Below are 27,470 nucleotides of genomic sequence, written 5' to 3'. Positions count from 1 at the left end.
GTTTTTGGGAGGTGGGTTGTGTGGCGGACACAAATGAGTGCTCCGAACCAGTTAACCTGTTAAAGAAACAGTTTTCTCATTGAGCCTTTCCAGGAAGCCCCATGGTCGTCTCCCTCCAGCCTCGAAACCAGTTATCTGCTTGATCCCGGTCCAGACCTCCCACACATTGTTCTCTTGGAATTTGGCCTCCAGTTTCCTCCTGTAGGTGGCGTAGCACACCCTGAGCTTGTCCTTCAAGAGGCGCTGATTTCCTAAGTATACCCCTGTGCCTATACCAGAAGCCTGTTTTCTTCTTGTCAAGAAGACCTTTGATGTCACTGGTGACCGTTGGCTTGTTGTTGGTGAAGTAGTGTACAGTCTGGAATGGTATGGTGGAGTTTCCACAGAGTCAAACGTATTCCGTAATGCATTCTGGCTTGCTGTGGATGTCCTCCCGATGAGGTCCACACTTCCCATCCCAGTCCGTCAACCCAAAGCAGTCCTGCACGGCGTCTTTCCTCCCTGTTCAGCTCCTCACAGTCCATGGGTGGTCGCAGGCTTCCTCAGCACCAAAGGTACATAATCAGGTGGTAACAAACGGGGAACCATTAGTCATAGTTGGTTTATTGTAAGTCAGATTCAGTTTTCATCCTCAGGGAAACTAAGACTATACTTTCAGGGATCATTTCTATAGTTTCTGACTTGAGAAATGTGTTTCCAAATGCTCTGGTCTCGCTATCCACGATGATGAAATGTGATATTTCCCACTGGGCGTGAAGCGGGCACAGAGAAGTGATTCAGTTCACAAGCTTTCTGCCATTGATGACCGTTCTTTACTTCCTAGTGGAGTAAAGAGGTGGGGAATATGGACAGAGTGGTTAACAGACTATGTGAATAGACATATAACCGATGAAGTTCTGCTTGGTTAATAGATAGTAAAATACATGACATTGATGTGATACTTCTGACTGCTTTCAGTTTAAAAGGGGGCTTTGTGACACCTTCCCGTAAACGGGTAAAGGGTGTGTTATGTTAGGCCCTGATTTCAGAAGCTTTTGTCCTCGTCTGTGCAGGTAGAAGATCTTGGAAAAGTATTTGCTTTGTCAAAGAACTCTGAACTGTTTATTATCTTTACAAGTGCAATGCGTTTGCCTTTCCAGTTTTTGACGGTAGAGCGGTCTTTTTATTTTTACGCTGACTTGGACAGAGGAGACGGTTCTCAACCTATAGTTTGTGCAATGCCAAAGAACAATCAGCTGCACCTCTGAAGGTCCTTCAACCTTGGTCTGGGGGAATCTTTTTAGTTCTCTCCTCACCCGACGAGTCGTCTCATCCGGTCATTGATGGAAGAGCCCTTTGAAGTTTAGAGCTCTGTGTCAATGCTAGTCAACAGAGAACGGGGTTACCAGAGGTTTTTGGGAGGTGGGTTGTGTGGCGGACACAAATGAGTGCTCCGAACCAGTTAACCTGTTAAAGAAACAGTTTTCTCATTGAGCCTTTCCAGGAAGCCCCATGGTCGTCTCCCTCCAGCCTCGAAACCAGTTATCTGCTTGATCCCGGTCCAGACCTCCCACACATTGTTCTCTTGGAATTTGGCCTCCAGTTTCCTCCTGTAGGTGGCGTAGCACACCCTGAGCTTGTCCTTCAAGAGGCGCTGATTTCCTAAGTATACCCCTGTGCCTATACCAGAAGCCTGTTTTCTTCTTGTCAAGAAGACCTTTGATGTCACTGGTGACCGTTGGCTTGTTGTTGGTGAAGTAGTGTACAGTCTGGAATGGTATGGTGGAGTTTTCACAGAGTCAAACGTATTCCGTAATGCATTCTGGCTTGCTGTGGATGTCCTCCCGATGAGGTCCACACTTCCCATCCCAGTCCGTCAACCCAAAGCAGTCCTGCACGGCGTCTTTCCTCCCTGTTCAGCTCCTCACAGTCCATGGGTGGTCGCAGGCTTCCTCAGCACCAAAGGTACATAATCAGGTGGTAACAAACGGGGAACCATTAGTCATAGTTGGTTTATTGTAAGTCAGATTCAGTTTTCATCCTCAGGGAAACTAAGACTATACTTTCAGGGATCATTTCTATAGTTTCTGACTTGAGAAATGTGTTTCCAAATGCTCTGGTCTCGCTATCCACGATGATGAAATGTGATATTTCCCACTGGGCGTGAAGCGGGCACAGAGAAGTGATTCAGTTCACAAGCTTTCTGCCATTGATGACCGTTCTTTACTTCCTAGTGGAGTAAAGAGGTGGGGAATATGGACAGAGTGGTTAACAGACTATGTGAATAGACATATAACCGATGAAGTTCTGCTTGGTTAATAGATAGTAAAATACATGACATTGATGTGATACTTCTGACTGCTTTCAGTTTAAAGGGGGACTTTGTGACACCTTCCCGTAAACGGGTAAAGGGTGTGTTATGTTAGGCCCTGATTTCATAAGCTTTTGTTCTCGTCTGTGCAGGTAGAAGATCTTGGAAAAGTATTTGCTTTGTCAAAGAACTCTGAACTGTTTATTATCTTTACAAGTGCAATGCGTTTGCCTTTCCAGTTTTTGACGGTAGAGCGGTCTTTTTATTTTTACGCTGACTTGGACAGAGGAGACGGTTCTCAACCTATAGCTTGTGCAATGCCAAAGAACAATCAGCTGCACCTCTGAAGGTCCTTCAACCTTGGTCTGGGGGAATCTTTTTAGTTCTCTCCTCACCCGACGAGTCGTCTCATCCGGTCATTGATGGAAGAGCCCTTTGAAGTGTAGAGCTCTGTGTCAATGCTAGTCAACAGAGAACGGGGTTACCAGAGGTTTTTGGGAGGTGGGTTGTGTGGCGGACACAAATGAGTGCTCCGAACCAGTTAACCTGTTAAAGAAACAGTTTTCTCATTGAGCCTTTCCAGGAAGCCCCATGGTCGTCTCCCTCCAGCCTCGAAACCAGTTATCTGCTTGATCCCGGTCCAGACCTCCCACACATTGTTCTCTTGGAATTTGGCCTCCAGTTTCCTCCTGTAGGTGGCGTAGCACACCCTGAGCTTGTCCTTCAAGAGGCGCGGATTTCCTAAGTATACCCCTGTGCCTATACCAGAAGCCTGTTTTCTTCTTGTCAAGAAGACCTTTGATGTCACTGGTGACCGTTGGCTTGTTGTTGGTGAAGTAGTGTACAGTCTGGAATGGTATGGTGGAGTTTCCACAGAGTCAAACGTATTCCGTAATGCATTCTGGCTTGCTGTGGATGTCCTCCCGATGAGGTCCACACTTCCCATCCCAGTCCGTCAACCCAAAGCAGTCCTGCACGGCGTCTTTCCTCCCTGTTCAGCTCCTCACAGTCCATGGGTGGTCGCAGGCTTCCTCAGCACCAAAGGTACATAATCAGGTGGTAACAAACGGGGAACCATTAGTCATAGTTGGTTTATTGTAAGTCAGATTCAGTTTTCATCCTCAGGGAAACTAAGACTATACTTTCAGGGATCATTTCTATAGTTTCTGACTTGAGAAATGTGTTTCCAAATGCTCTGGTCTCGCTATCCACGATGATGAAATGTGATATTTCCCACTGGGCGTGAAGCGGGCACAGAGAAGTGATTCAGTTCACAAGCTTTCTGCCATTGATGACCGTTCTTTACTTCCTAGTGGAGTAAAGAGGTGGGGAATATGGACAGAGTGGTTAACAGACTATGTGAATAGACATATAACCGATGAAGTTCTGCTTGGTTAATAGATAGTAAAATACATGACATTGATGTGATACTTCTGACTGCTTTCAGTTTAAAAGGGGGCTTTGTGACACCTTCCCGTAAACGGGTAAAGGGTGTGTTATGTTAGGCCCTGATTTCAGAAGCTTTTGTCCTCGTCTGTGCAGGTAGAAGATCTTGGAAAAGTATTTGCTTTGTCAAAGAACTCTGAACTGTTTATTATCTTTACAAGTGCAATGCGTTTGCCTTTCCAGTTTTTGACGGTAGAGCGGTCTTTTTATTTTTACGCTGACTTGGACAGAGGAGACGGTTCTCAACCTATAGTTTGTGCAATGCCAAAGAACAATCAGCTGCACCTCTGAAGGTCCTTCAACCTTGGTCTGGGGGAATCTTTTTAGTTCTCTCCTCACCCGACGAGTCGTCTCATCCGGTCATTGATGGAAGAGCCCTTTGAAGTTTAGAGCTCTGTGTCAATGCTAGTCAACAGAGAACGGGGTTACCAGAGGTTTTTGGGAGGTGGGTTGTGTGGCGGACACAAATGAGTGCTCCGAACCAGTTAACCTGTTAAAGAAACAGTTTTCTCATTGAGCCTTTCCAGGAAGCCCCATGGTCGTCTCCCTCCAGCCTCGAAACCAGTTATCTGCTTGATCCCGGTCCAGACCTCCCACACATTGTTCTCTTGGAATTTGGCCTCCAGTTTCCTCCTGTAGGTGGCGTAGCACACCCTGAGCTTGTCCTTCAAGAGGCGCTGATTTCCTAAGTATACCCCTGTGCCTATACCAGAAGCCTGTTTTCTTCTTGTCAAGAAGACCTTTGATGTCACTGGTGACCGTTGGCTTGTTGTTGGTGAAGTAGTGTACAGTCTGGAATGGTATGGTGGAGTTTCCACAGAGTCAAACGTATTCCGTAATGCATTCTGGCTTGCTGTGGATGTCCTCCCGATGAGGTCCACACTTCCCATCCCAGTCCGTCAACCCAAAGCAGTCCTGCACGGCGTCTTTCCTCCCTGTTCAGCTCCTCACAGTCCATGGGTGGTCGCAGGCTTCCTCAGCACCAAAGGTACATAATCAGGTGGTAACAAACGGGGAACCATTAGTCATAGTTGGTTTATTGTAAGTCAGATTCAGTTTTCATCCTCAGGGAAACTAAGACTATACTTTCAGGGATCATTTCTATAGTTTCTGACTTGAGAAATGTGTTTCCAAATGCTCTGGTCTCGCTATCCACGATGATGAAATGTGATATTTCCCACTGGGCGTGAAGCGGGCACAGAGAAGTGATTCAGTTCACAAGCTTTCTGCCATTGATGACCGTTCTTTACTTCCTAGTGGAGTAAAGAGGTGGGGAATATGGACAGAGTGGTTAACAGACTATGTGAATAGACATATAACTGATGAAGTTCTGCTTGGTTAATAGATAGTAAAATACATGACATTGATGTGATACTTCTGACTGCTTTCAGTTTAAAGGGGGACTTTGTGACACCTTCCCGTAAACGGGTAAAGGGTGTGTTATGTTAGGCCCTGATTTCAGAAGCTTTTGTCCTCGTCTGTGCAGGTAGAAGATCTTGGAAAAGTATTTGCTTTGTCAAAGAACTCTGAACTGTTTATTATCTTTACAAGTGCAATGCGTTTGCCTTTCCAGTTTTTGACGGTAGAGCGGTCTTTTTATTTTTACGCTGACTTGGACAGAGGAGACGGTTCTCAACCTATAGCTTGTGCAATGCCAAAGAACAATCAGCTGCACCTCTGAAGGTCCTTCAACCTTGGTCTGGGGGAATCTTTTTAGTTCTCTCCTCACCCGACGAGTCGTCTCATCCGGTCATTGATGGAAGAGCCCTTTGAAGTTTAGAGCTCTGTGTCAATGCTAGTCAACAGAGAACGGGGTTACCAGAGGTTTTTGGGAGGTGGGTTGTGTGGCGGACACAAATGAGTGCTCCGAACCAGTTAACCTGTTAAAGAAACAGTTTTCTCATTGAGCCTTTCCAGGAAGCCCCATGGTCGTCTCCCTCCAGCCTCGAAACCAGTTATCTGCTTGATCCCGGTCCAGACCTCCCACACATTGTTCTCTTGGAATTTGGCCTCCAGTTTCCTCCTGTAGGTGGCGTAGCACACCCTGAGCTTGTCCTTCAAGAGGCGCTGATTTCCTAAGTATACCCCTGTGCCTATACCAGAAGCCTGTTTTCTTCTTGTCAAGAAGACCTTTGATGTCACTGGTGACCGTTGGCTTGTTGTTGGTGAAGTAGTGTACAGTCTGGAATGGTATGGTGGAGTTTTCACAGAGTCAAACGTATTCCGTAATGCATTCTGGCTTGCTGTGGATGTCCTCCCGATGAGGTCCACACTTCCCATCCCAGTCCGTCAACCCAAAGCAGTCCTGCACGGCGTCTTTCCTCCCTGTTCAGCTCCTCACAGTCCATGGGTGGTCGCAGGCTTCCTCAGCACCAAAGGTACATAATCAGGTGGTAACAAACGGGGAACCATTAGTCATAGTTGGTTTATTGTAAGTCAGATTCAGTTTTCATCCTCAGGGAAACTAAGACTATACTTTCAGGGATCATTTCTATAGTTTCTGACTTGAGAAATGTGTTTCCAAATGCTCTGGTCTCGCTATCCACGATGATGAAATGTGATATTTCCCACTGGGCGTGAAGCGGGCACAGAGAAGTGATTCAGTTCACAAGCTTTCTGCCATTGATGACCGTTCTTTACTTCCTAGTGGAGTAAAGAGGTGGGGAATATGGACAGAGTGGTTAACAGACTATGTGAATAGACATATAACTGATGAAGTTCTGCTTGGTTAATAGATAGTAAAATACATGACATTGATGTGATACTTCTGACTGCTTTCAGTTTAAAGGGGGACTTTGTGACACCTTCCCGTAAACGGGTAAAGGGTGTGTTATGTTAGGCCCTGATTTCAGAAGCTTTTGTCCTCGTCTGTGCAGGTAGAAGATCTTGGAAAAGTATTTGCTTTGTCAAAGAACTCTGAACTGTTTATTATCTTTACAAGTGCAATGCGTTTGCCTTTCCAGTTTTTGACGGTAGAGCGGTCTTTTTATTTTTACGCTGACTTGGACAGAGGAGACGGTTCTCAACCTATAGCTTGTGCAATGCCAAAGAACAATCAGCTGCACCTCTGAAGGTCCTTCAACCTTGGTCTGGGGGAATCTTTTTCGTTCTCTCCTCACCCGACGAGTCGTCTCATCCGGTCATTGATGGAAGAGCCCTTTGAAGTTTAGAGCTCTGTGTCAATGCTAGTCAACAGAGAACGGGGTTACCAGAGGTTTTTGGGAGGTGGGTTGTGTGGCGGACACAAATGAGTGCTCCGAACCAGTTAACCTGTTAAAGAAACAGTTTTCTCATTGAGCCTTTCCAGGAAGCCCCATGGTCATCTCCCTCCAGCCTCGAAACCAGTTATCTGCTTGATCCCGGTCCAGACCTCCCACACATTGTTCTCTTGGAATTTGGCCTCCAGTTTCCTCCTGTAGGTGGCGTAGCACACCCTGAGCTTGTCCTTCAAGAGGCGCTGATTTCCTAAGTATACCCCTGTGCCTATACCAGAAGCCTGTTTTCTTCTTGTCAAGAAGACCTTTGATGTCACTGGTGACCGTTGGCTTGTTGTTGGTGAAGTAGTGTACAGTCTGGAATGGTATGGTGGAGTTTTCACAGAGTCAAACGTATTCCGTAATGCATTCTGGCTTGCTGTGGATGTCCTCCCGATGAGGTCCACACTTCCCATCCCAGTCCGTCAACCCAAAGCAGTCCTGCACGGCGTCTTTCCTCCCTGTTCAGCTCCTCACAGTCCATGGGTGGTCGCAGGCTTCCTCAGCACCAAAGGTACATAATCAGGTGGTAACAAACGGGGAACCATTAGTGATAGTTGGTTTATTGTAAGTCAGATTCAGTTTTCATCCTCAGGGAAACTAAGACTATACTTTCAGGGATCATTTCTATAGTTTCTGACTTGAGAAATGTGTTTCCAAATGCTCTGGTCTCGCTATCCACGATGATGAAATGTGATATTTCCCACTGGGCGTGAAGCGGGCACAGAGAAGTGATTCAGTTCACAAGCTTTCTGCCATTGATGACCGTTCTTTACTTCCTAGTGGAGTAAAGAGGTGGGGAATATGGACAGAGTGGTTAACAGACTATGTGAATAGACATATAACCGATGAAGTTCTGCTTGGTTAATAGATAGTAAAATACATGACATTGATGTGATACTTCTGACTGCTTTCAGTTTAAAGGGGGACTTTGTGACACCTTCCCGTAAACGGGTAAAGGGTTTGTTATGTTAGGCCCTGATTTCAGAAGCTTTTGTCCTCGTCTGTGCAGGTAGAAGATCTTGGAAAAGTATTTGCTTTGTCAAAGAACTCTGAACTGTTTATTATCTTTACAAGTGCAATGCGTTTGCCTTTCCAGTTTTTGACGGTAGAGCGGTCTTTTTATTTTTACGCTGACTTGGACAGAGGAGACGGTTCTCAACCTATAGCTTGTGCAATGCCAAAGAACAATCAGCTGCACCTCTGAAGGTCCTTCAACCTTGGTCTGGGGGAATCTTTTTAGTTCTCTCCTCACCCGACGAGTCGTCTCATCCGGTCATTGATGGAAGAGCCCTTTGAAGTTTAGAGCTCTGTGTCAATGCTAGTCAACAGAGAAGGGGGTTACCAGAGGTTTTTGCGAGAGCGGTTGTTTAGCTTGAATCTTGGAAAAGTATTAGTAAGTAAGTAAAGTAACTCTGAACTGTTTATTATTTTTACAAGTGCAATGTGTTTGTCTTTCCATTTGTTTACAGTTGCGGGATCTTTTTACGCTGACTTGAAGAGAGGTTCTCAACGCAATGCCAAAGTCCACATCATCACGCAGCGATAGACATGAGCTATCTGCCGCACAGCCCTCTGTGACTCGGGTAAGCGTTCATTACCACACGCGAGTGAGTGAGTGAGCGGGCGAGTGTCCCAAAATGACGAGTTTCTTGTTCGGGGTCTTCCACCTAGGCAGGGCGCGGCGGTGTGGTGTGGAAAGACGTTGGAGGAGCGGTGAAAACCTTTCGTCGACACTGGCTTCAGAGGCAGACAGTTGAGAAGAACCTTCCCCGACTCGGACCCCCTCATAAGAAGGAAGTATGGGCATTACTTTTTGCTCGTTGATTGGCGCGAATGGCGTAAGCGGTGTGAATGGCGTGAGCGGTGCGAACGACGCGAAAGACGTGGCGCGAAAAAGCAAAACGCGCAAAAAGCGGAACGTGCAAACTAAATAAAGCGCCCATCACCGCCGTCCTGCTGCCACAGCGTAAATACACTTTATTACACTGGCGCTCACCAGAGACACACACACAGCTGAGACTGAATGCCTATAAGTTAGTTTGTGTCTACCTGAGAGTTGCTGGCCCCAACAGCCGAGAGACAGCCGATACAACAGGTCATCAGACCGGCTGCTGGTCCGCCTGAACCAGCGCTGGAAGCTGCAGTCATCCAGACGCACTTCCTGGAGAAGTTGATGAAATTCAAGCTGTATGCGGCGATGGATGATGTCATGAACCCGAACACGTTTGTGTAATTCACAAATTTCACAAACAAATAAACAGCAGAAATTGTGGTTATTTATTGCCATGATGGATAGCAGAAACGATAACTGTCTTTACGGAGACACGTAACGGAAATAAGCCATGCCCCCTTCTAGGCGCGAATGAAACGGAAAAAATGGGACGCGAATGAAGCGAAATAACCCGCTTTACTTACTTCTTTTTCCTTCCTTTTCTTTCCTCTCCCTCTTTTCCCAGCTTTTCGTAGGGCCCTGAAAGGGTTCGCCGAACTACCAGGCGCACGGCGGATCCTCCGACATAGTTCTCCACCACCCACCCCGACCGACCAGATAAAATATTCATTAATCATCAATCAATCAATTTCACTCATGACAAACGCCTTCAGTGGATGGCGTGTTCCTTGCTAGTGAAATGGAGCTTAACCCTCCTGTTGTCCTCCCGTCGTAGTTGTTGCATGTACGTACGTCACACATGCCGCCCTCACCGCCAGAGGTTGTCACACGCACTTCACACATTCAGCCATCACACCCCTTTATACATCTCTTCCGTGTGCGAATCCAAATCGTGTCCGCAGCGGGTGTCCCGTTTGACAATGAGAAATCGGTAGGCGGGGTGGATATGATGCGTGAGGCCAAAACCGGAGCTGACCCCAGGGCGGAGCTGGCGAACTGACGGCGGATCCGCCCTGGAGTCCACTGCTGTGTGGTTAGTTAGTTTACTAGCTTTTATATCTCTGATTTGCGTTGCGTTCGCTTTGTGTTACGTAAAACATACTGATGAGGTGTTTGTCAGTGTGCAACAAAAAACACTTTTAATTGAAGCTAATTAGCGTATTTCGGGAGCAGAACCACGGCCCTTTCGGTATTTCCAAAAATACAGCTCAACCCATTCTTCTCGTCCCTTGAGTACGCATTCTAAAACACGACCGAGGTCAGGTAACACACGATTGAATCTATCCATGTTGCTTAAGAACACCTTACCTACGTTACATCATCTAACTCCTGGCACCAGGGCTGTAGTGGAGGGTAAACGCACGTAAACGCCGTTTACGCACCTCTTGAATTTTGGAAATAGCGTTTACGCACCTATAAATAGCGTTTACGCACCTCAAACTTCCCTGCGCCTTGTATAATTCCGTTGGAATAATCCGAAATAAACTTGTTGTAATTTTAAAACAGCTAAGACTACGTTTCCTATTGTTGAACATATAAACGCCATAGTCTGAATCATTTTCATCTGCGCTGTATTACGGTCTGTGAGCAGCCAATCAGTGCCTTGCGGCTGCAGCAGCGACCAATCAGGATCCAGGAGGTGTGTAAACACACACATCAGCCCAGTGGTCCCCAACCTTTCTTACCTCACAGACCGGTTTCATGTATTTCGCGGACCTGTCAAGAAGGTCCGACGGGGGGGTAGTAGTTGCGGGCAAAACGACCGACGGGGGGGGGGGGAGTCGCGCGCTCTGTGTTCGCTGGTCGTGCACGGTAAAAGAAAAACGCCTGGTAACGCATAGATTAGAAAACAAGTCAGTTCTCAACGTGAAAAAAAACATGCTGTATAGGCTATTTATGATGACGTAGGTAGTACATGAGTGTTCCTTTAACTTATGTTGTCAGTGTAATTGACAGGCTGCTTTACTGGTTAACTTATAAATTCAACATATTTTTTCAGGAAGTGAGAGGACGGGCAGTGATGCAGAGAGCACAGGGAGAGGAGAAACACCAGGTCGAATAGAGAGAGAGAAGCACAGAGGAGCCATGAACCACAGAACACGCGTTCTGGGGTTCATGGCTCCTCTGTGCAAGGCAGGACCTGACGTGGAGGACAAGGAGGCTCTCTGGGCACTACTGTAAAAAGGAGATAGTTCTTAATCTGCAATTGTGTTGTTGTGTTGTGTTGACATACTTTTCTTTACTGTTTTCTTAAATGTAATAAACTACTAACACATTTATTCATTGTCATTGATTGTATGTGACTTTTACTGATAACATAATGCAATATAGCCAGGACAGCCTTACACAGTCGCGACGCTTTGTGTTGCGTTGCTTCGCATCGCGTCGAGGTCTGTATGATCACAAAATTCAGAGTTTACCCACCTCTAATTTTACCACTACAGCACTGCCTGGCACCAATGCAAATGAGATATGTATAAAGCTGGTAAACTAACTAACCACAGAGTAGTGACTTCTTTCTTGTGCGCATTGTGCTGTGCGGAAGGGGGATGGTAGCCGCATGCAGATCGTATCGTATTGTGTTGTATGAGTCACCTTAGCTACAGCTACATGCTATGCGTAGGTAGTACTTTGTGTAAACTTGTCTTCTACAAGCTTGTTTCTTTTTAATCCCATTTTATAGCATGCTTCTGTTTTTAAGCAAGTTAGTTCACATACTCCTGCCTATAATAATGACACCATTTACAACAGAACAACGACTTTTCAATGTATAATCGCCATTAACTAAGACGTGTACCTTGTTTTCTTGAACAGTGTTTCATACCCCAAAGAATCTCCCCTTAAACACATGTAAAAGTAAACCGTTTTAATGGTGGTGGTGTCTGTGCAACGTCAGTCTCCCGTCAGCCACTCGTCGTCTTCTTTCACACGGTAGCGCATGTACGATGCACAGACACCCCCCTAGTGGTGAGATGGTGACACCTGCTCGTCATATTTGACCCTACAGCAGTCGGCTGAACGAAAACAATAGTTATGAAACAACTTAAAAATACATCTATATTACATATGTTTTAATTATAAGGGGAAACACATTAGTCTGTTTGTTTATTTTATTTGTTTTGTTTATAATTCTACTTTCCTTTTAATTCTGTTATTTTAACTTCCCTTTTTTAGGTTATTACTTATAATAAAGGAGAAAGGATGACAACAGTAGGAAGAGGTAATTCCTGTAAGGAGAAAGCCAAAGCCAGTATGAGAAAATGCATATATGTTTTTCATTATTTTCTTTACAGTTATTTTATCTTCATTTAATAAAATCAGTCATTCAGTGTTATTTTATAACAAATTACCTTTCAAATGTGTATTTTTTTTCCTAACCCCCTTCATAGACAGTTCTTTGGGTACTCTACTTTGACGACAGTGAGAAGAAAAATCTTCTTAATGAAAGCGGTCCAACCACTAGTGACACAGCGGCCTCTCCCACGTACTCCATCACCTCCACAGCTGGAAAGTGGAAGTCCAGCAGAAGGAACACTTTCTACAAGCCAGTGAGTCATCCAGCAACAGTAAATAACACACACACACACACACGTTTATTTGTGTGTTTTAAAACATTCTATTGGGATATAATAGAACTGTTTTTGATCTATTTTAGATGTCCTCCCTGGCAACCATCAAAGGACATGACGTGTGGATGGCCTCTGATTCATGGAGGGAGATCGCCGGTAAACGTCGGATTGCCGGTCGAGGGAAACAAAGTTGTTGTGGAGGAAAATACGGGACAAATGTGTCCTTGATGAAAAGCAGCAGTGTCGATGCACAGGGCAATAAAGTCTATGATAAATAAATAAACCAACACACAAAGACGTGACTCTCTAGGTCGTCTTCAACAAAACACGTTACTCCACCGGTTGTTCTGGAGGTGAATTGATCTGCAGCACACGCAAGACTTTTAGAACCATGAATTGTATGAGTGCGTCGACACAACGATGCGTAAATACGCAGACGGAGAAGTGCGAATGGTGCTAGACTGAATGCGTTGTCCGATAAATCTGAGGATTTCTTTTTCCGCAAACTTAACACAAGTCTTTTTGTTTCTGAGACTTTAATATTTAATGAAAACATTTTGAAGTCACAAACTACAACTCAAAAGTTTTCAATTATTATTATTTTAGACTGCATATTACAGATACTGTCAGAGAGAATCATCGTGCGGCCACAGATGATGCAATTCTTAAACACTCCATTCGCCGGTTCAACATGGCAGCAGAACGGGTTCCTCCCGGAGGCGTGCTGCTAATCAATAATCATAAAGATGTATATAAATAGTGTATAATTGTACACATTTTATTAAAAAAAGGCTTGATTATAGTTTCATTTCCTTTCCTTATGTATTATTCAATGGTATTTCTGGGGTTGTTTTTAAGAAATTGATGCTTTGCTTTGGATCCATATTTGGCCAAATGAACCGCTTTATAAACGTGTCCAATCAAATACGGGCGGGGCTTCTTTATCTTTGACATCCAATACGGATTTGAGCCGGCCACGGACCGCATCGATCTTTGACGCGGCTGCGTTCCGCATCAGTCGTGCTGTGCATCTTTTTCCTGGATCTGTTACGGAGCTTATGTTACCTCCACGGCACATCAGGAGCGGAGTACTTTTGCTATCTGATGCGCGCACACACAAAAAAACCAAAGGAAACCACAAAAAAGAGAAATAAATGTAAAATGACAGTGAAAAAAACAGTGATAGAATACTTGGAACAAAAAAACAAGCTAAAGAGAGGGGGGAGTTAAAAGTAGAGCGAGAAAGAGATACCGAGAGAGATGGAGGGGGGGGGGGCAGTAATCTCTGACTATAAAGCCGTGCGGCAGAGCGAGCAGCCTCAGAGTGAAGGATGGGAGATCAGACATTGTGCGCTCTGATGACAGATGGAGCATATTTGGTAGGAAACAGCAGCCCTCAGCAGGATGACTGGTCCTCTCGCTCTCTGCTGCTGCCTTCTCTCTGCTTACATTCTCAGTCTGGCAGCTGGTAAGTGGACATGACCCGCAACAAGAGACGTCTGCACAGCAGAAAGCTTCACGTTACGCTTGTTTAGATGCTTTTTTTGCAGTTTGACCTGCAGTATTCATACATACACTCATCCTTAAACCTCATCACAAGCTATACAAACTGGTAGATTTATATTTAAAACAGGTGGTTACAACTAGTGTTAATATCGTTGGCAGAGTTCTCATGTTTTAGGCAATGCACGGATGACAAGAGGGCATGTGGTTTCTCATGCCTTCACTTGTACTTTATGGTGGAAGCTGGAATAGGTCTCTTGTGGTGAAAGGCTGAGAGAAATGTGTTACATATACTGGATTTCACCAATAGAATGGCGTGTTGCTATGTTTTACCTGTTTTATGAGGGTATATATGACTACAGAGTCACATTTATGGGAGAAAATGCACATCCCCTGTTAAGTAAATAATTACATTCTAGGGTGAAAACTAAAAACTAGGAAATGCATTTCCTGCAGAAAATGCATTGGAATGATGAACGATTAAAGCTGAAAGCTAAAAGCTGAAATGAATTTTAAAAATTGCTGAAAATACAGACATGATACTATTAGTCATAGTAGTATGTGTAGTACAATTAGTGATAGTTGTAGTATTAATAGCAGCTGGCGGTACCTTTTGTTATAGTAGTGTGACCCGGTGATATTCTACGCACAACAGCCAGAATAAACTGGAGCCAGAGATTACTATAGCGAAAATGGTTTATTAAACGAACTCTTCAAATGAGTCAATAAAAATGAATGAGAGATTAGATACTGTTCACTGAATATATCAAACAAAACCCACAAAAACAATAGATTTTGTGGGACTAACTTGTAACATTCAGGTCAGTGTAAAGGTGTTAACCATAATGTAAATTGTCACAAGTTGCATGCAATATGGCTGCTCTACCACTGTGTCACTCCCTTCAATACAGCAGAAAGCCCACAAGAAAATGAAACATAAAAAGGCCCATGCAATTGCCGTATTAAAAAGCCTTCCGTTAAATAGGGGCAAAATAGTGGCAAAATAGTGGTTGTCCCCACTGTCTGTTTTAAACAAAAGAAATACATTTATATTTAAAAAAAAACTTGCATTCAGGGAGTACCTGTCTGGATTTGCTCACAGTCCCTTCTCCCAACTGGAACAGGTGATTGAGGTAATTGCCCCTCGCCAAGCAAGACTGAAAAACACTGTATTACCGTAGTCATAGTAGGAATATGAACGAGCTGAATATTTTAATATTTGAACGGTTTTAATAGCTGAATGTGTGAAAGAGTGGAAAGGTGCCATGGAAGAAATAGAAGATGTTGACATAAAGATTCGAAGAACAATACTGAGGCCAGCATTCCAACAATGAAGAGGGTTAGAATTATGCTGAAAGTGGATATTGTAAGGGTTAGGTCACGTCTCCTGGAAATCCATGTGACCCTCTCCATAAGATGGGATTCGCTGTTTGGCTGTATCTAGTGTGGATCTGTTTGAATTCACTTATCTGCATTAAGTATTCAATGTACATATACTAAGTGTGATTTGGGAGATTTCAGAATTTGACTAATGGCACATTTGCTCAAAAACATGTATGACTGATGTAGGTTGGGGTCGTCGTGGCGCAGAGGTAGAGAGGGTGCATGGGGAACCGCAAGGTTGGTGGTTTGAGCCCCACCTGTCCCATGTCCCATGTTGAAGTGTCCCTGGGCAAGACACCTAACCCCTAATTGCTCCCCAGGTAAAAATATGAAAAAATCCGTGGGTTGAAAATGTAATGTATGTTGCTTTGGATGAAAGCGTCAGCTAAATGACCTTCAACTAAGGTAAGCCCTTCATTATTACTTAATAATGTGGACCTGCACTGTAACAAATTACTGTAAATGTGTGTTTTCAACGGTATTTTACTTTGCAGTATCTAATAATAACTGTACAGTTACATGTTCATCTCTTTCATGTAAATTAACAGTCAATGCCGTAAATGAACAGTTAGTGCAATTAATTCACAATAATAGCAGACTACTGTAATTTACAGTTTAAGTTCAGTGAATCACAATGTATCTACATTTACTGTATACCGTAGGTGAATGTGTCTGTAATGATATAATATTTTTACTATACAAACTGTTCATTGCCTAAAAAGTGTGTGTCAAAATCTAAAGAAGACACAATTTAAAGTTGTGTAGATATACTTGACCAATCAAGTTCATTTAACTTTTATCTCTCTTTCCAGTAAATCAGTTTGAATCCTAATGCCTCCAACTGATCAGACAAATAATGAAGCTATTGTATTTTGTTGTTGTTTGTGTGCACTACACAAGTTGGGATTTAAGTTACGTACACATTGGATAGTTCTACGATATACGTTCACTGATAATACTACTACCACTTTTTCATGTTTTACAACTGCCCATTTGCTGCGCACGGCAGTTCCGCCCACCAGCAAACAGAGAGCTTGTCACTGCACCCGTCGGTCGGTCCGCAACAACAACCTTCAAGCCAGGCCATCAAAATGAAAACGGTTCGTGAGGAAAAAAAGGTTTGGGACCCCTGATCTAAACTACTTAAAGCAGAAGGGGATTTTTTCTTGAAAAGCCCATTGTCTGACCCATATTGGTCAAAGGTAATCTGTACATTAAAATCATAAAATGCTTGTGGGGGGGGTTAGGGTTAAACACTTTAAACCCAAAGCAGAATTCACTTTTTTAACAGTCTTTGGAGCCTTCTTCTAGATTTTAGATTCTAAATTAAGCTCTCTCCACCCTTCAAGAAAGACAACAGTTTTGATTATTTTTATTATGAAGAATCTTTTTTTTAATTTATATACATTTTAAATACATAATGATTCCAAATTCTAAATGTACGACCTGTTACATTGTCATGTTTTTTGAACATACATGTTGCTGGTTTATCTGTAATAAAACAAAATTTTCTATTTTTGCAGAAGGAAGGATAACTGGAAATTAAGAATGGGACCCAAAAACGTGCTTCGGTTACCACTAGCTCTCTGAAGACGCTAATGATTTCACTGTGACTGTGTGTTGCTGTTAGCCCTAATCTTTTGAGGATTATATGGATAGAAAGGGACACATTGTGTCCCAAATGTCTGCATAAATTCTAGAATGTGAATCCTAAATATGGGCAAATAGCAAAGGAGCACGAAGAATATATTTTCTTTGCAGCATTATTAGGGCTAGCTTTCCTCCTGGGTACTGTAGTGAAACATCTTTTTAACTGAAACAAAGAATAATGTCTTGTATATTGTATCGTTGCAAGAAGAGGCGAGGGTTGTACAGTCACAAAGAGTTTGCAGATGTGTACACTTAAGACTCAAATTTGTACGGAATTATTAAGAGAGTGATCAAGGGTGGGGGCCCGTTTCATCCCGTGCAGTTGGATAGAATCCAAGTCTATCCAAGATGGCGCCGACGATGGCTGCCACGGTGCTTTGTTTTTTTGTTGTTAATTATGTTTCCTGCTGCGATTCCCGGAGCTCTTTCACCAGAGATGAGCTCTTGAACATCCGAGGAACAACTCCAGCGGAGTTAATTCCAACTTTTCTTCTTTCTTCTGTGGAATTACTGGACATTCTAGTCAAAGGTGCGCTCACCTTTCGTCACGCGTTGAGGCGCCGTAGGAGGGAAAAACAGGCTCGTTGGTACGACTCCGCAAGCGTGGTTCGTGCCACTCAACAAACTGGACGGACTTCAGCTGCTGGTGAGGAGAGACAGAGACTTTTCTACATCCGCCGTTTTTGAGACGTGGCTCTGCGGATCGATACCGGACTCCGCGCTCCAGCTGGCGGGCTTCCAGCTGCTCAGAGCGGGCCGCGACACGGAGCTCTGGGTGGAGGAATCTGCTTCTACTTCGACGTAACCGCGATCCTACAACACTGTTCTCCTGTTCTGGAATCTTTCATCATCAACTGCAAACCCTTTCACTCCCCCCGTGAGTTTGCTTCATTCATCCAACCCGGATTCCTTAGTTATTGTCCTCGGGGACTTTAACAAAGGAAATCTCACCCATGAACTTCCTATGTTCAATTCAATTTATTTTATTTTGTATAGCCCAAAATCGCAAATTACAAATTTGCCTCAGAGGGCTTTACACATACGACATCCTCTGTCCCGAAACCCACCATCGGCACAGGAGTACAGACAGTTTATTGAATGCCCCACCAGAGAGGAGAACACGCTGGATCACTGTTACACCACAGTAAGCAGGGCTTATCACGCCGTCCCTCGTGCTGCACTGGGACACTCTGACCACGTCATGGTCCACTTGATTCCTGCATACAGGCAGAAACTAAAGCTCTGCAAACCTGTGGTGAGGGAATTCAAGAAGTGGACCAGTGAGGCGCTGGAGGATCTTCGGGCATGCTCTGTGAACTCATCACAGTCTGTGCAGTCGCACAAACTGGGATGTTTTCAGGACTGCTACTGACAGTCTGGATGAGTTCACAGAGGCTGTAACTTATTACATCGGCTTCCGTGAGGACAGCTGTGTACATCATGGACCAGGGTGAGTTGCAACAACGACAAACCCTGGTTCACAGCGGAACTCAGAAAACTACATCTGCAGAAGGATCAGGCATTTAGAAGTGGGGACAAAGAAGTTTAGCAAGGCGGTGAGAGATGCTAGACGACTGTACTCTGAGAAACTCCAACAACAGTTCTCAGACGACCTGAATGAGTTCTACTGCAGATTTGATAGACAATGTCCTGACTCCATCCCCCACAGCTCCACAAACTTGTTTCCGGTGTTCACTGACACCACTTCCACCTGCAAGTGGATCACAGACTTCCTGTCTGATAGGAAGCAGAACGTGAAGCTGGGGAAACATGCAGCCTCCCGCACCATCAGCACCAGTTCCCCCCAAGGCTGCGTTGTTTCCCCTCAGCTCTTCTCCCTGTACACCAGCAGCTGCACCTCCGTCAAGAAGCTCCTAAAGTTTGCGGATGACACCACCCTCATTGGACTGATCTCTGGTGGGGATGAGTCCACCTACAGGTGGGAGTCTGACCATCTGTTGTCGCAGGCTGCAACGTGTATGACACGTTGCAGCCTGCCCTTGCCCTGTAGAGAGGGTGATCGGCTGCAATCTGCCGTCCCTCCAGGACATGTTCGCTTTTAGGACCCTGAAGCGAGCTAAAAAGATCGTAGCCGACCCTTCTCAGCCCAGACAAAAACTCTCACTGCACACGTCACTTTCACTTGTCACTTTCTGTTCGCTGGTGCACTTTATTTTTAATTTTAAAATATTTTACACTTTAACTTTTATTCCTTTATTTTTATAACTATTTAAATAACCCATAGTCTTATATTACTAACCCATAGCATTATATTTTATTCCTCTTGCACTGTTGTCTTGTCGTCCATTGTCGTACTGTCTGCTGTTATGCACCAACCGCCAAGTCAAATTCCTTGTATGTCTGACATATTATGACAATAAATGTTCCCTTATTCCTGATTCCTGAAGTAAACTATGTGTGTAACAACAGAAACACAGATACATAATTTTTCTCCTTAAGGCATAGGCCATGTGAACATGCAATAAGTACTTGTTATGCAACACAAAGAAGAAAAGGACCTGTGTATAGACAGTCAGCATTATGGATCAAAAGTTACACAATGCAAGTTGTGAAATAAAAGTAAGAGATGAGATCCATCAAACAAAGTAAGACACATATACACTAACAAAAAGGGTGAAGATCTACAGAGCTCAGATAATGACACTTTCTTTTCTTATCCGGGCAGGTTACAAAAAACATACAATCCTGCAAGCAGATAATATAGTGAGCTTTATGTGTTGGAAGGGGTCTTTTATTTTACTTCAGCAGTCCACCTGCTTCCACTTGATATGCTTAGCTATGCTAACCATATGCTGAATCCAGTTCTGGGTTTAACATATAGATATGATATTGATCTGAACATCTCAGTTGTTGTTTGTTAGGGTGGATGGAAGAATGTTGACTTTTCTTTTGCTCTACAAAAAAAGTCTGGATATTCGGAAGGTAAAATGAGTTTCACATAACAGCTTCAGGTCTTGAAGTTTGGCAACTTGTTAGCCAAAATACAGATGTAGCTAGGTACAGTACAGAAGTGTGCTCTATGATGAAAGACGGGTATTAACATGAGGTGAACCCTTTGTATTTCAGAAACTAAGCTGCTTTTGCTGATGTCAACCATTCTAAGTGCACCGGGTCGCAGCACAATCTTGTATACTCTTTTGACTTGCTGCTGATGTGTTGGCGTGGGGAGTCTTTTATCTGACACCTGAGCAGAAATGTACTCAAATTGGAGGGTCTCGGCTGCTTAAGTTAGACAAACAAGATTCCAGCATAGATAACAGACACGGAATATCCAACACTTCACAGCCCACCATGAATCCCATGCTGTTGAATGGGCCTTTCCATGTTTGTAACATTAAAATAGGACAAGAGCAGCCTCAATCCACAGCCAAACATAAGCTGAGGGGCACAGTGATATCAGTCCCCAGTATCTCATTTCACTAACATTAATCTCATTCCAAAATATGCTTTCCGTCAGTTAAATGATCGCTTACTGTTCTTCACAGAGAACATTGTAAAGCACTTGTGCAAGGGATGTTTTTTTTTTTTTTATCATTTTAGTGTTATTCTGATATGTCTTAATCGCTGTGCCACATTGTCTGTGTATGGAAAGACCAAAGCTGTGCAAATGCCTGGCTCTCTGGATGAAAAGCTGGAGGGAGGATTAAGAGGAAAAACATGGGAAAATAATCTGTAGGCAGGCTGACGTCATGCAGTAAAGACCAGTGTTGTGGAGGTGAGGCTCACTGTGATGGCAGAGGGCATCAGAGGGCCTCCCAGCACCGCAGCCTGCTGCTCTGCAAGGTGCCTTTGGTTTTAGTCCCAGTTCATGAGGGTAGCACACACACACACACACACACACACACACACACACACACACACAGTAAAGACTACATCAGCTTGGTGCTCTTTGACGTCCCTAACAAATGAAAGAACGAATGTGATGAAATGATGTATGTTTTTCTAGTAGTTCTTTAGATGAAGACCTCTATTGTATTTACATTGATTGTATTTTAATCCCACTGGTCACAGCACAGCAACCTATACATGTGGTGCCTGGTGTGAATACTGTTGCCCCGGGGGGATTACAGTATTAAGCAATGAGATGAGAGAGCTGCTTGAGTGTTTATTAGACAGACAGAGGTCAGGGTCTGCTCTTAGTTCACTGCCGGGTTGCCTTGTGGGGCAGCTGCCTCAAGTTGATGAAATGATTAACGCTTTGCTGCTTGTACAGCACCAACTGAGGCTGAGCTGCTGCTCTGACACTCAAGAGCCAGAGTGTCATAAATAATATGCAGCATCAGATCTACATCTGCGCTAAAGCTAATCTTCTCCGAAATAGAACATTATAAATATTCAGGTGTCTGGAGTTTGAAGTGTGTTTGTTTCTTGAAAGTTTGGATAATTTCATCACTAAAACCAAAGATGAATTATAGCAATAAATTATTATAAGATTTTGGGTTAAAGTGTAACATGCAGTTTCACCTATTTTTCCACTCAAATATAGCTTTGAGGGTTTGAAAGTCATGTTAGATTTCCTCAAAATAGAGGTACATAATTTTTGCAAATGTTCTAAACCACAACCTGAAAAATACTAAATGATTTATTTAAATTGCATTAAATTATATACATTTTGGTCATTTAAATTGTATACTATCAAGCCCAAATGTTATATTACAAATTTGCCACAAAAGGCTTTACAGTCTGTATCGGCAATCCTCACCCCTCAAAAAAAAAACTCTTCAATGAGTAGAAAAAAGTAAGAACCTTAGGGAGAACGGCAGAGGAGGATCGTTCAGAATGGACATAATGCATGGATGTGTACAGAATAAACAGCGTAAAAGATTTAGAATATATCCCATGCATGCGATAGAAATAATTCAAATACTTGGAGTAATAACCAGAATAAGGTGTAAGGAAAAACGAGTACTAATAATAATAACAGCTGTAGTGGATGTATTAGGTAACAAAGGAAGTAAATGGTAAATGGACTGTACTTGTATAGCGCTTTTCTAGTCTTCCTTTCTACTCAAAGCGCTTTAACACTACATGACATCATGTCACAGTAATGTGACTAATAATAATTGTAGGAGCCATTTGTGATGAGGTTACTTTAATGACCCCTGCTGGCTAATCCTGACCTTGCGGCCTTGGAACGGGGAGTTGGGGTTGCACACCTGTGCCAATTAGTAGGTCAGGGGAAGACAAAGGATGAGGCCTTGACAGAGTTTGGAGGTTTTGTTTGGAATCGAATGTTGGAGGTACGTGGACACCAGCAGGCATATGGTTTTTCAATTTTAGCTTGTTGGTTTATTTGTTGGTTTATTTATAAGTTTAGTGACAGTCTATCTTTTGTTGTTATACGTTGAAGTTGTTTATCCAAAGATAAAGAATGCGCATACCGGAATGAACAGAACAGCATATTGAAACCCCTGAGGCGTCCGAAGTGACTTCTTGGAAGGCACTACAATAATAATGTAATGTTAGTAGCAGCAGTTGACTGTAACACCCAGACTTTCTAAGTAGATCACTGTTTGTTTTCTGTTGTGTTTTTTGTCATTCACCTTGCCTCTCGTTTCAAACACCATCCTTCCGCCACCCTCTGTGATTGCAAGCCCCGCCCTCATTGTTTCCACCTGTGTCTCGTTCCCTGTGTATTTAGTCTGTGCCTACTTCTCGTACTGTACCAGTTGTTATGCGACTGTGTCTTCTCGTGGGTCGACCTGCGAGATGCCCACTAATGCCTCCTCCTCCTCCTCCTCCGCCGCCGCCTGCCTTGTCTGATTACTTGTGTACCAAACCCCTACTTGAAGTTAAGACCTTGTTTTTTTACCTGACTACCTCGCCTCGAGTTTGCTTTTGAGTCCAGGTCCTTGTGGCTTCTAGCCGGGAATAGTACTTATATTCAGAACCATTGCTTCAAACACAAAAATAAAAAAACAAATTACTTGGGAGTAAGTAGGCCTGAGGCCAGGAAAATAGTAATTATAATAATACTACATTTTATTTATAACACACTCTTCATCAGCAGATCACAGAGTAAAACATAGTTCAAAGTGGAAGCTAGTAAAAACATAAGGGGGAAAAAATTAAGACAGAGTGAAAAATGCCTTCTTGAATAAAAAAGTTTTCAGGACAGTTTTAAAAGAAGAGTCCAGTGGCCGAACTGCTACTCAGGTGCTCAGGGAGACTGCCGAGCAAAAGGCCCGGTCGCCCATGGGTGCGGGTGGAGGTTTGGGGAGTGAGTACAAAATCTTTAAATTAACACTTTCGGCGCATAATATTAAGTGATATCCCTTTATTGAAAGTTGTTTCATCGTAATACTACAGGAAAAATCGAATCTAACAAAATTGTTAAATTCCTGTAAATTTATGGTTTTCGCACTTTTATTTGAATTAAGTTATTTTACCTTAATTTTATGGTTTTTGTTTGGCTGCTGCCAGTCATTTGACCGTTTTTTTTACATGATTTGAATGTAAGTTTGAAAAACAGTAAAATACTCTTTACAGTATTTCTTCCATAAAAAAGGAGATAAAGATGTAATTTGTCATTATTAGCACAAAACTACTGTTTGTACTTACAAAGTTCATGGCTGAGATTTCCTTTGTTAACGGACAATAACTATTGCACGTTGCCCGGCGGCGGCGGCGGCATGTAAACACCGGCCAGGATCGATGAAGCGAACTCATGGGGGGAGTAAAAGGGTTTACAGAAAACAATAAAAATTTCCAAATAAGGAAAACAGTGTTTGAGTAGAAGCAGATTCCTCCACCCTTCGTCTTGCCAGAGAGCTCCGTGTCGCGGTCCACTGTGAGTCTGGTATCGATCCACAAAGCCACGTCTCCGTGAAGCACAAAACGGAGGATGCAGAATTGTTTCTGTCTCTCCTCACCAGCAGCTGAAGTTCGTCCAGTGAGGCACGTTGGAGAGAAAGATGCCCAGCAGCGGTGTGCGAGAACCACGCTTGCGGAGACGCCAAGAGACCGATCCATTGATAGGGTTCATAAACGGAGAACATATATTTTGAAACAGTGCCAATCTTTCCTTAGTTGTAGGAACCTTGGATGCAGCAGTGGGCCCTAATACCTGCTTGGATGGCTTCTCCTCCATCAACCTTGATCAACTGACTTCTACAATTTCTAAATAAAGTCTAAATCTTGTACTTGTCTCTTGGATCCACTGCACTTCCTGTATTTAGTTCCTCGCCCTTCGTTTCTCCCCACAGCTGAGTTTAGTTTGCAAGTACCTCCACCTGTATTTAAGCCTCAGTCCCCCCCCCACTTGTCCGTGTCAGGTTATCTTTTGTCCCTCCCCGAGTTGCATGTTTTGTAGTCAGGTATTCCCAGTGTTGGTTTGTGGTTATCTTGTTTTTTTACTTCATTGCCAGGCCCTTATCCTTTTTTTTGTTTCTACAAGAGCGTGTGAAGTCCGCCTGTGCATTACTTTATTCTGCAAGTAAAAGGTTCCAAACCTGGAAAGAAGTTTTTCGTTGCCTTATTGCTCTGCACCGGAGTCAAAGTCCTGACCTCTCACATCTCTTTTCTTGTCTTACTGGACCTCAGTGCCGCATATGACACAATTGATCATTGTATCCTGTTGCAGAGACTAGAACATTTGATTGGTATCAAAGGAACTGGACTCAGCTGGTTTAAATCCTTTTATCGGATCGGACCCAGTTTGTGCTTGTAAATGGTGAATTTTCGATGACCACCAATGTTGGTCACGGTGTCCCACAAGGTTCTGTACTTTGACCAATTTTATTTAACCTCTATATGCTTCCTTTGGGCGATCTTCTCAGGAAACACTGCATATATATATATATATATATATATATATATATATATATATATATATATATATATATATATATTTATGGAGTTTTTTCAGAGTCAGCTGCAACCAGCTGTTCGGAAACAGTTTTTTCTTCATTTTGGCATCCTAATAGACCTTCTCCAATGCAATGAAGCCAATGATGCTAGAACTTATATATATATATATATATATATAGGGCGACTGTGGGTGAGTGGGGAGCACGGTCGTCCTCCAATCAGAGGGTTGTGGGTTCAATCCCAGGCCCGGCTAACCCGCATGTCGTTGTGTCCTTGGGCAAGACACTTAACCCAACATTGCTCCTGTAGCTGCGACTACAGTGTGTGAATGGTAGTTACCGATGGCAGGTGTCACTGTATGGTTCTCCTGTCATCAGTGTATGAATGGGTGTAAATGGGTGAATGATGTTGTGTAGTGTTAAAGCGCTTCGAGTGGTCAGAAGACTAGAAAAGCGCTATACAAGTACAGGCCATTTACCATTACCTGGATATATCAGTTTGTCCGATACGTTTTTCCACTGTCTTTATGTCATTGTGTGGCATACGGATACAGGGGTAAAGTGGCGCTGTTGTTGTGCTGTGACAACAAATCTGCTCGACTAATCACAAAACGCGCTGATGGCAGCCTCTTCAACCACCCAGCTAGGCATTCAAAAGAGCATTTTTTGTAAGGAGCCATTAATAGGAATGTAATGTAATTTCCAAATGTCTAACATTGTTCTCACTTTTGCAGGTTATTTAACTGTTTCCATTGAGCCTCTTCTTCCTGTTGTAATTGGAGACACAGTGACACTCAAGTGCAACTTCCAAACAGACGGCAACCTCAGAGAGATTGTGTGGTTTCGGGTGAGCACACAGGTGAACTTAATGTAATAACAGCTGCTTAATAACTTCTGTCTTGACGATGTTCTCCTTCTTCAGCCCTCAATTGGTCTATTAGAAAATAAACAAGAACAATGGTCTTGTGTAAAACTTAACAAAAAAAAAAAATACTGTGTATGTATGTATGTATGTATGTGTATATATATATATATATATATATATTATACATACATACTACATTAGCATATATAGCAGCATAGCATTCTCCTTGGCTTCTCCTGACCCTTCCACGTCTATCATAGGTGCTCAGGGTGAACCTGCTCTTATCTGTGAAAAGCACAGGGTGCCAGCGGTGGACATGCCAAATGCCATTGGAGCTCCATGGTACCGGGTGCACACTCTATTTCGAATTGTTCAGGCATTCACATTAGTTGCCTGCTGGAGGTCATTCTGTAGGGCTCGGGCAGTGCTCAACCTGTTCTTCCTTGTACAAAACAGCAGATATCAATACTGCTGATGGTTTGAAAACTTTTTTACGGCCTGTCCAGCTCTCCTAAAGTAACTGTGCGTCTCCTGGAATCTCCTCCATGCTCTGGATATTGGGCTGGGAGAAACATTACATGTCATTTTTTTTTTTCAAATCTCCTTGTAACAGCACGCATGGATGTTCTATCTAGAGGAGTTGGACAATTTGTTCAACTTCTGTAGGGTTAACAAATCGCCTTGTGACTCCCTTTAAAGCCACACAGTTAAAGAGGTCAAGAAAGAGAAACTACATGCATAACCAGTCCCGTTTTGGTGGTTGTCTCATTGTTGCCCCTCTAGTGCACCTGTTGTTAATTACATCAACACCAATGCAGTTAAAGCTAAATGTCGTTAGCATGAGCGCCACCAGCAATCCAAACCTTCCTGATGTAACAACCTTCACAGAACGCCCATGTGAGTGGCTCCCTCTCCACCCCAGTCTGCTGTCGTATTGCATTGTCCCGGGGCATTTCAATGTTGGCCCTGGGCTGAATCAGTTTGAAGACGTCGACTGGCTACATTGTGTCACATATTTACATCTTTAATCAGCAATTGGCTAAGCTGCTCACAGACTCTATTGCCTCCTGTGGGCCACTTTTCTGTTGCTCCAGCGCACACAGGAAAAGCCTAGATGGCATATATATTTCATAAATATTACTGGTTAAATTTCATATTTTAAAAACACTATTATTGACCATTTGTGAAATATTTTATCATAACTTTTTTTTGTAGGCTCAATGTGGGGCCACACCCCATTACCCTCTATTGGCCAGCCACCACTGTCAGTGATGCTAATTAAAGTTGTCTTTCAGGTGATTGAAGGAGGCAATGCCAGACAGAAGATTTTCACTTATGATGCCATGTATAACACCAGCTTCTCCAACATGGAGGGCAAGCACAGACGAGAGGACTTGGTCTATCAGTCTACTGTGCGGTGAGACTGGCGCTTCTACTGTACTCATTGTTTAACAACATAAATCTTTTGGAAGACATTGTATCCACAACCTCTCATAAAGAAATGAGTGTGTCATTTTTGTACAGTCTTCCTGAAGTCCAGATGGAAGATGATGGTCTCTATGAGTGCCATGTGGGGATTTATGACAGGCGCTCCACAGACAAAGTGATTCTAGCCTCCACCAGCATCACCCTCACTGTCATCGGTATGTAATCATGACTGAGGAAGTCTCATGAATCTTAAAAGCCATATTCTTAGAGGAAAAGTCAGTGGATCAAAAATTCTCCAGGATTTATCCCATGGGCACCATCGCTATCTGTACCAAATTCCACAGCGAACAGTAATAGAT

General features: G+C 43.4%; 1 protein-coding gene and 6 non-coding genes across 8 annotated transcripts in view; all 7 read left to right on the top strand.

Annotated features, from left to right (window-relative positions):
* The first annotated feature begins 642 nt into the window (after positions 1-642).
* On the top strand, positions 643-858 carry LOC120829984 (small nucleolar RNA U3). Its single transcript, XR_005713760.2, has one exon. It is a non-coding gene; the product is annotated as a small nucleolar RNA U3 (small nucleolar RNA).
* A 1,174-nt stretch (positions 859-2,032) lies between these two features.
* On the top strand, positions 2,033-2,248 carry LOC120829993 (small nucleolar RNA U3). The gene has a single exon (XR_005713768.2). It is a non-coding gene; the product is annotated as a small nucleolar RNA U3 (small nucleolar RNA).
* Positions 2,249-3,422: 1,174 nt separating this feature from the next.
* Positions 3,423-3,638, top strand: LOC120829975 (small nucleolar RNA U3). Its single transcript, XR_005713751.2, has one exon. It is a non-coding gene; the product is annotated as a small nucleolar RNA U3 (small nucleolar RNA).
* A 1,174-nt stretch (positions 3,639-4,812) lies between these two features.
* LOC120829968 (small nucleolar RNA U3) lies at positions 4,813-5,028 on the top strand. The gene has a single exon (XR_005713744.2). It is a non-coding gene; the product is annotated as a small nucleolar RNA U3 (small nucleolar RNA).
* A 1,174-nt stretch (positions 5,029-6,202) lies between these two features.
* LOC120829983 (small nucleolar RNA U3) lies at positions 6,203-6,418 on the top strand. Its single transcript, XR_005713759.2, has one exon. It is a non-coding gene; the product is annotated as a small nucleolar RNA U3 (small nucleolar RNA).
* Positions 6,419-7,592: 1,174 nt separating this feature from the next.
* Positions 7,593-7,808, top strand: LOC120829982 (small nucleolar RNA U3). The gene has a single exon (XR_005713758.2). It is a non-coding gene; the product is annotated as a small nucleolar RNA U3 (small nucleolar RNA).
* Positions 7,809-13,774: 5,966 nt separating this feature from the next.
* LOC120829217 (immunoglobulin superfamily member 21) overlaps positions 13,775-27,470 on the top strand; it is a 29,236-nt gene continuing 15,540 nt past the window's right edge. Inside the window, exons 1-4 of one of the 2 annotated variants that reach the window (XM_078094633.1) lie at positions 13,775-13,921; positions 25,553-25,665; positions 26,979-27,100; positions 27,208-27,326. In XM_078094633.1, coding sequence (XP_077950759.1) covers positions 13,858-13,921; positions 25,553-25,665; positions 26,979-27,100; positions 27,208-27,326 — 418 coding nt within the window. In that variant the 5' untranslated portion in view covers positions 13,775-13,857. Of the gene's footprint in view, positions 13,922-25,552; positions 25,678-26,978; positions 27,101-27,207; positions 27,327-27,470 lie in introns of both variants that reach the window. The other variant, XM_078094629.1, reaches the window with a different exon arrangement.

The sequence above is a fragment of the Gasterosteus aculeatus genome, chromosome 2 (genome assembly GCF_964276395.1).
Source record: "Gasterosteus aculeatus chromosome 2, fGasAcu3.hap1.1, whole genome shotgun sequence".
In the NCBI taxonomy this organism is placed as follows: Eukaryota; Metazoa; Chordata; class Actinopteri; order Perciformes; family Gasterosteidae; genus Gasterosteus; species Gasterosteus aculeatus.
This window is presented reverse-complemented; position numbering and strand designations above follow the sequence as displayed.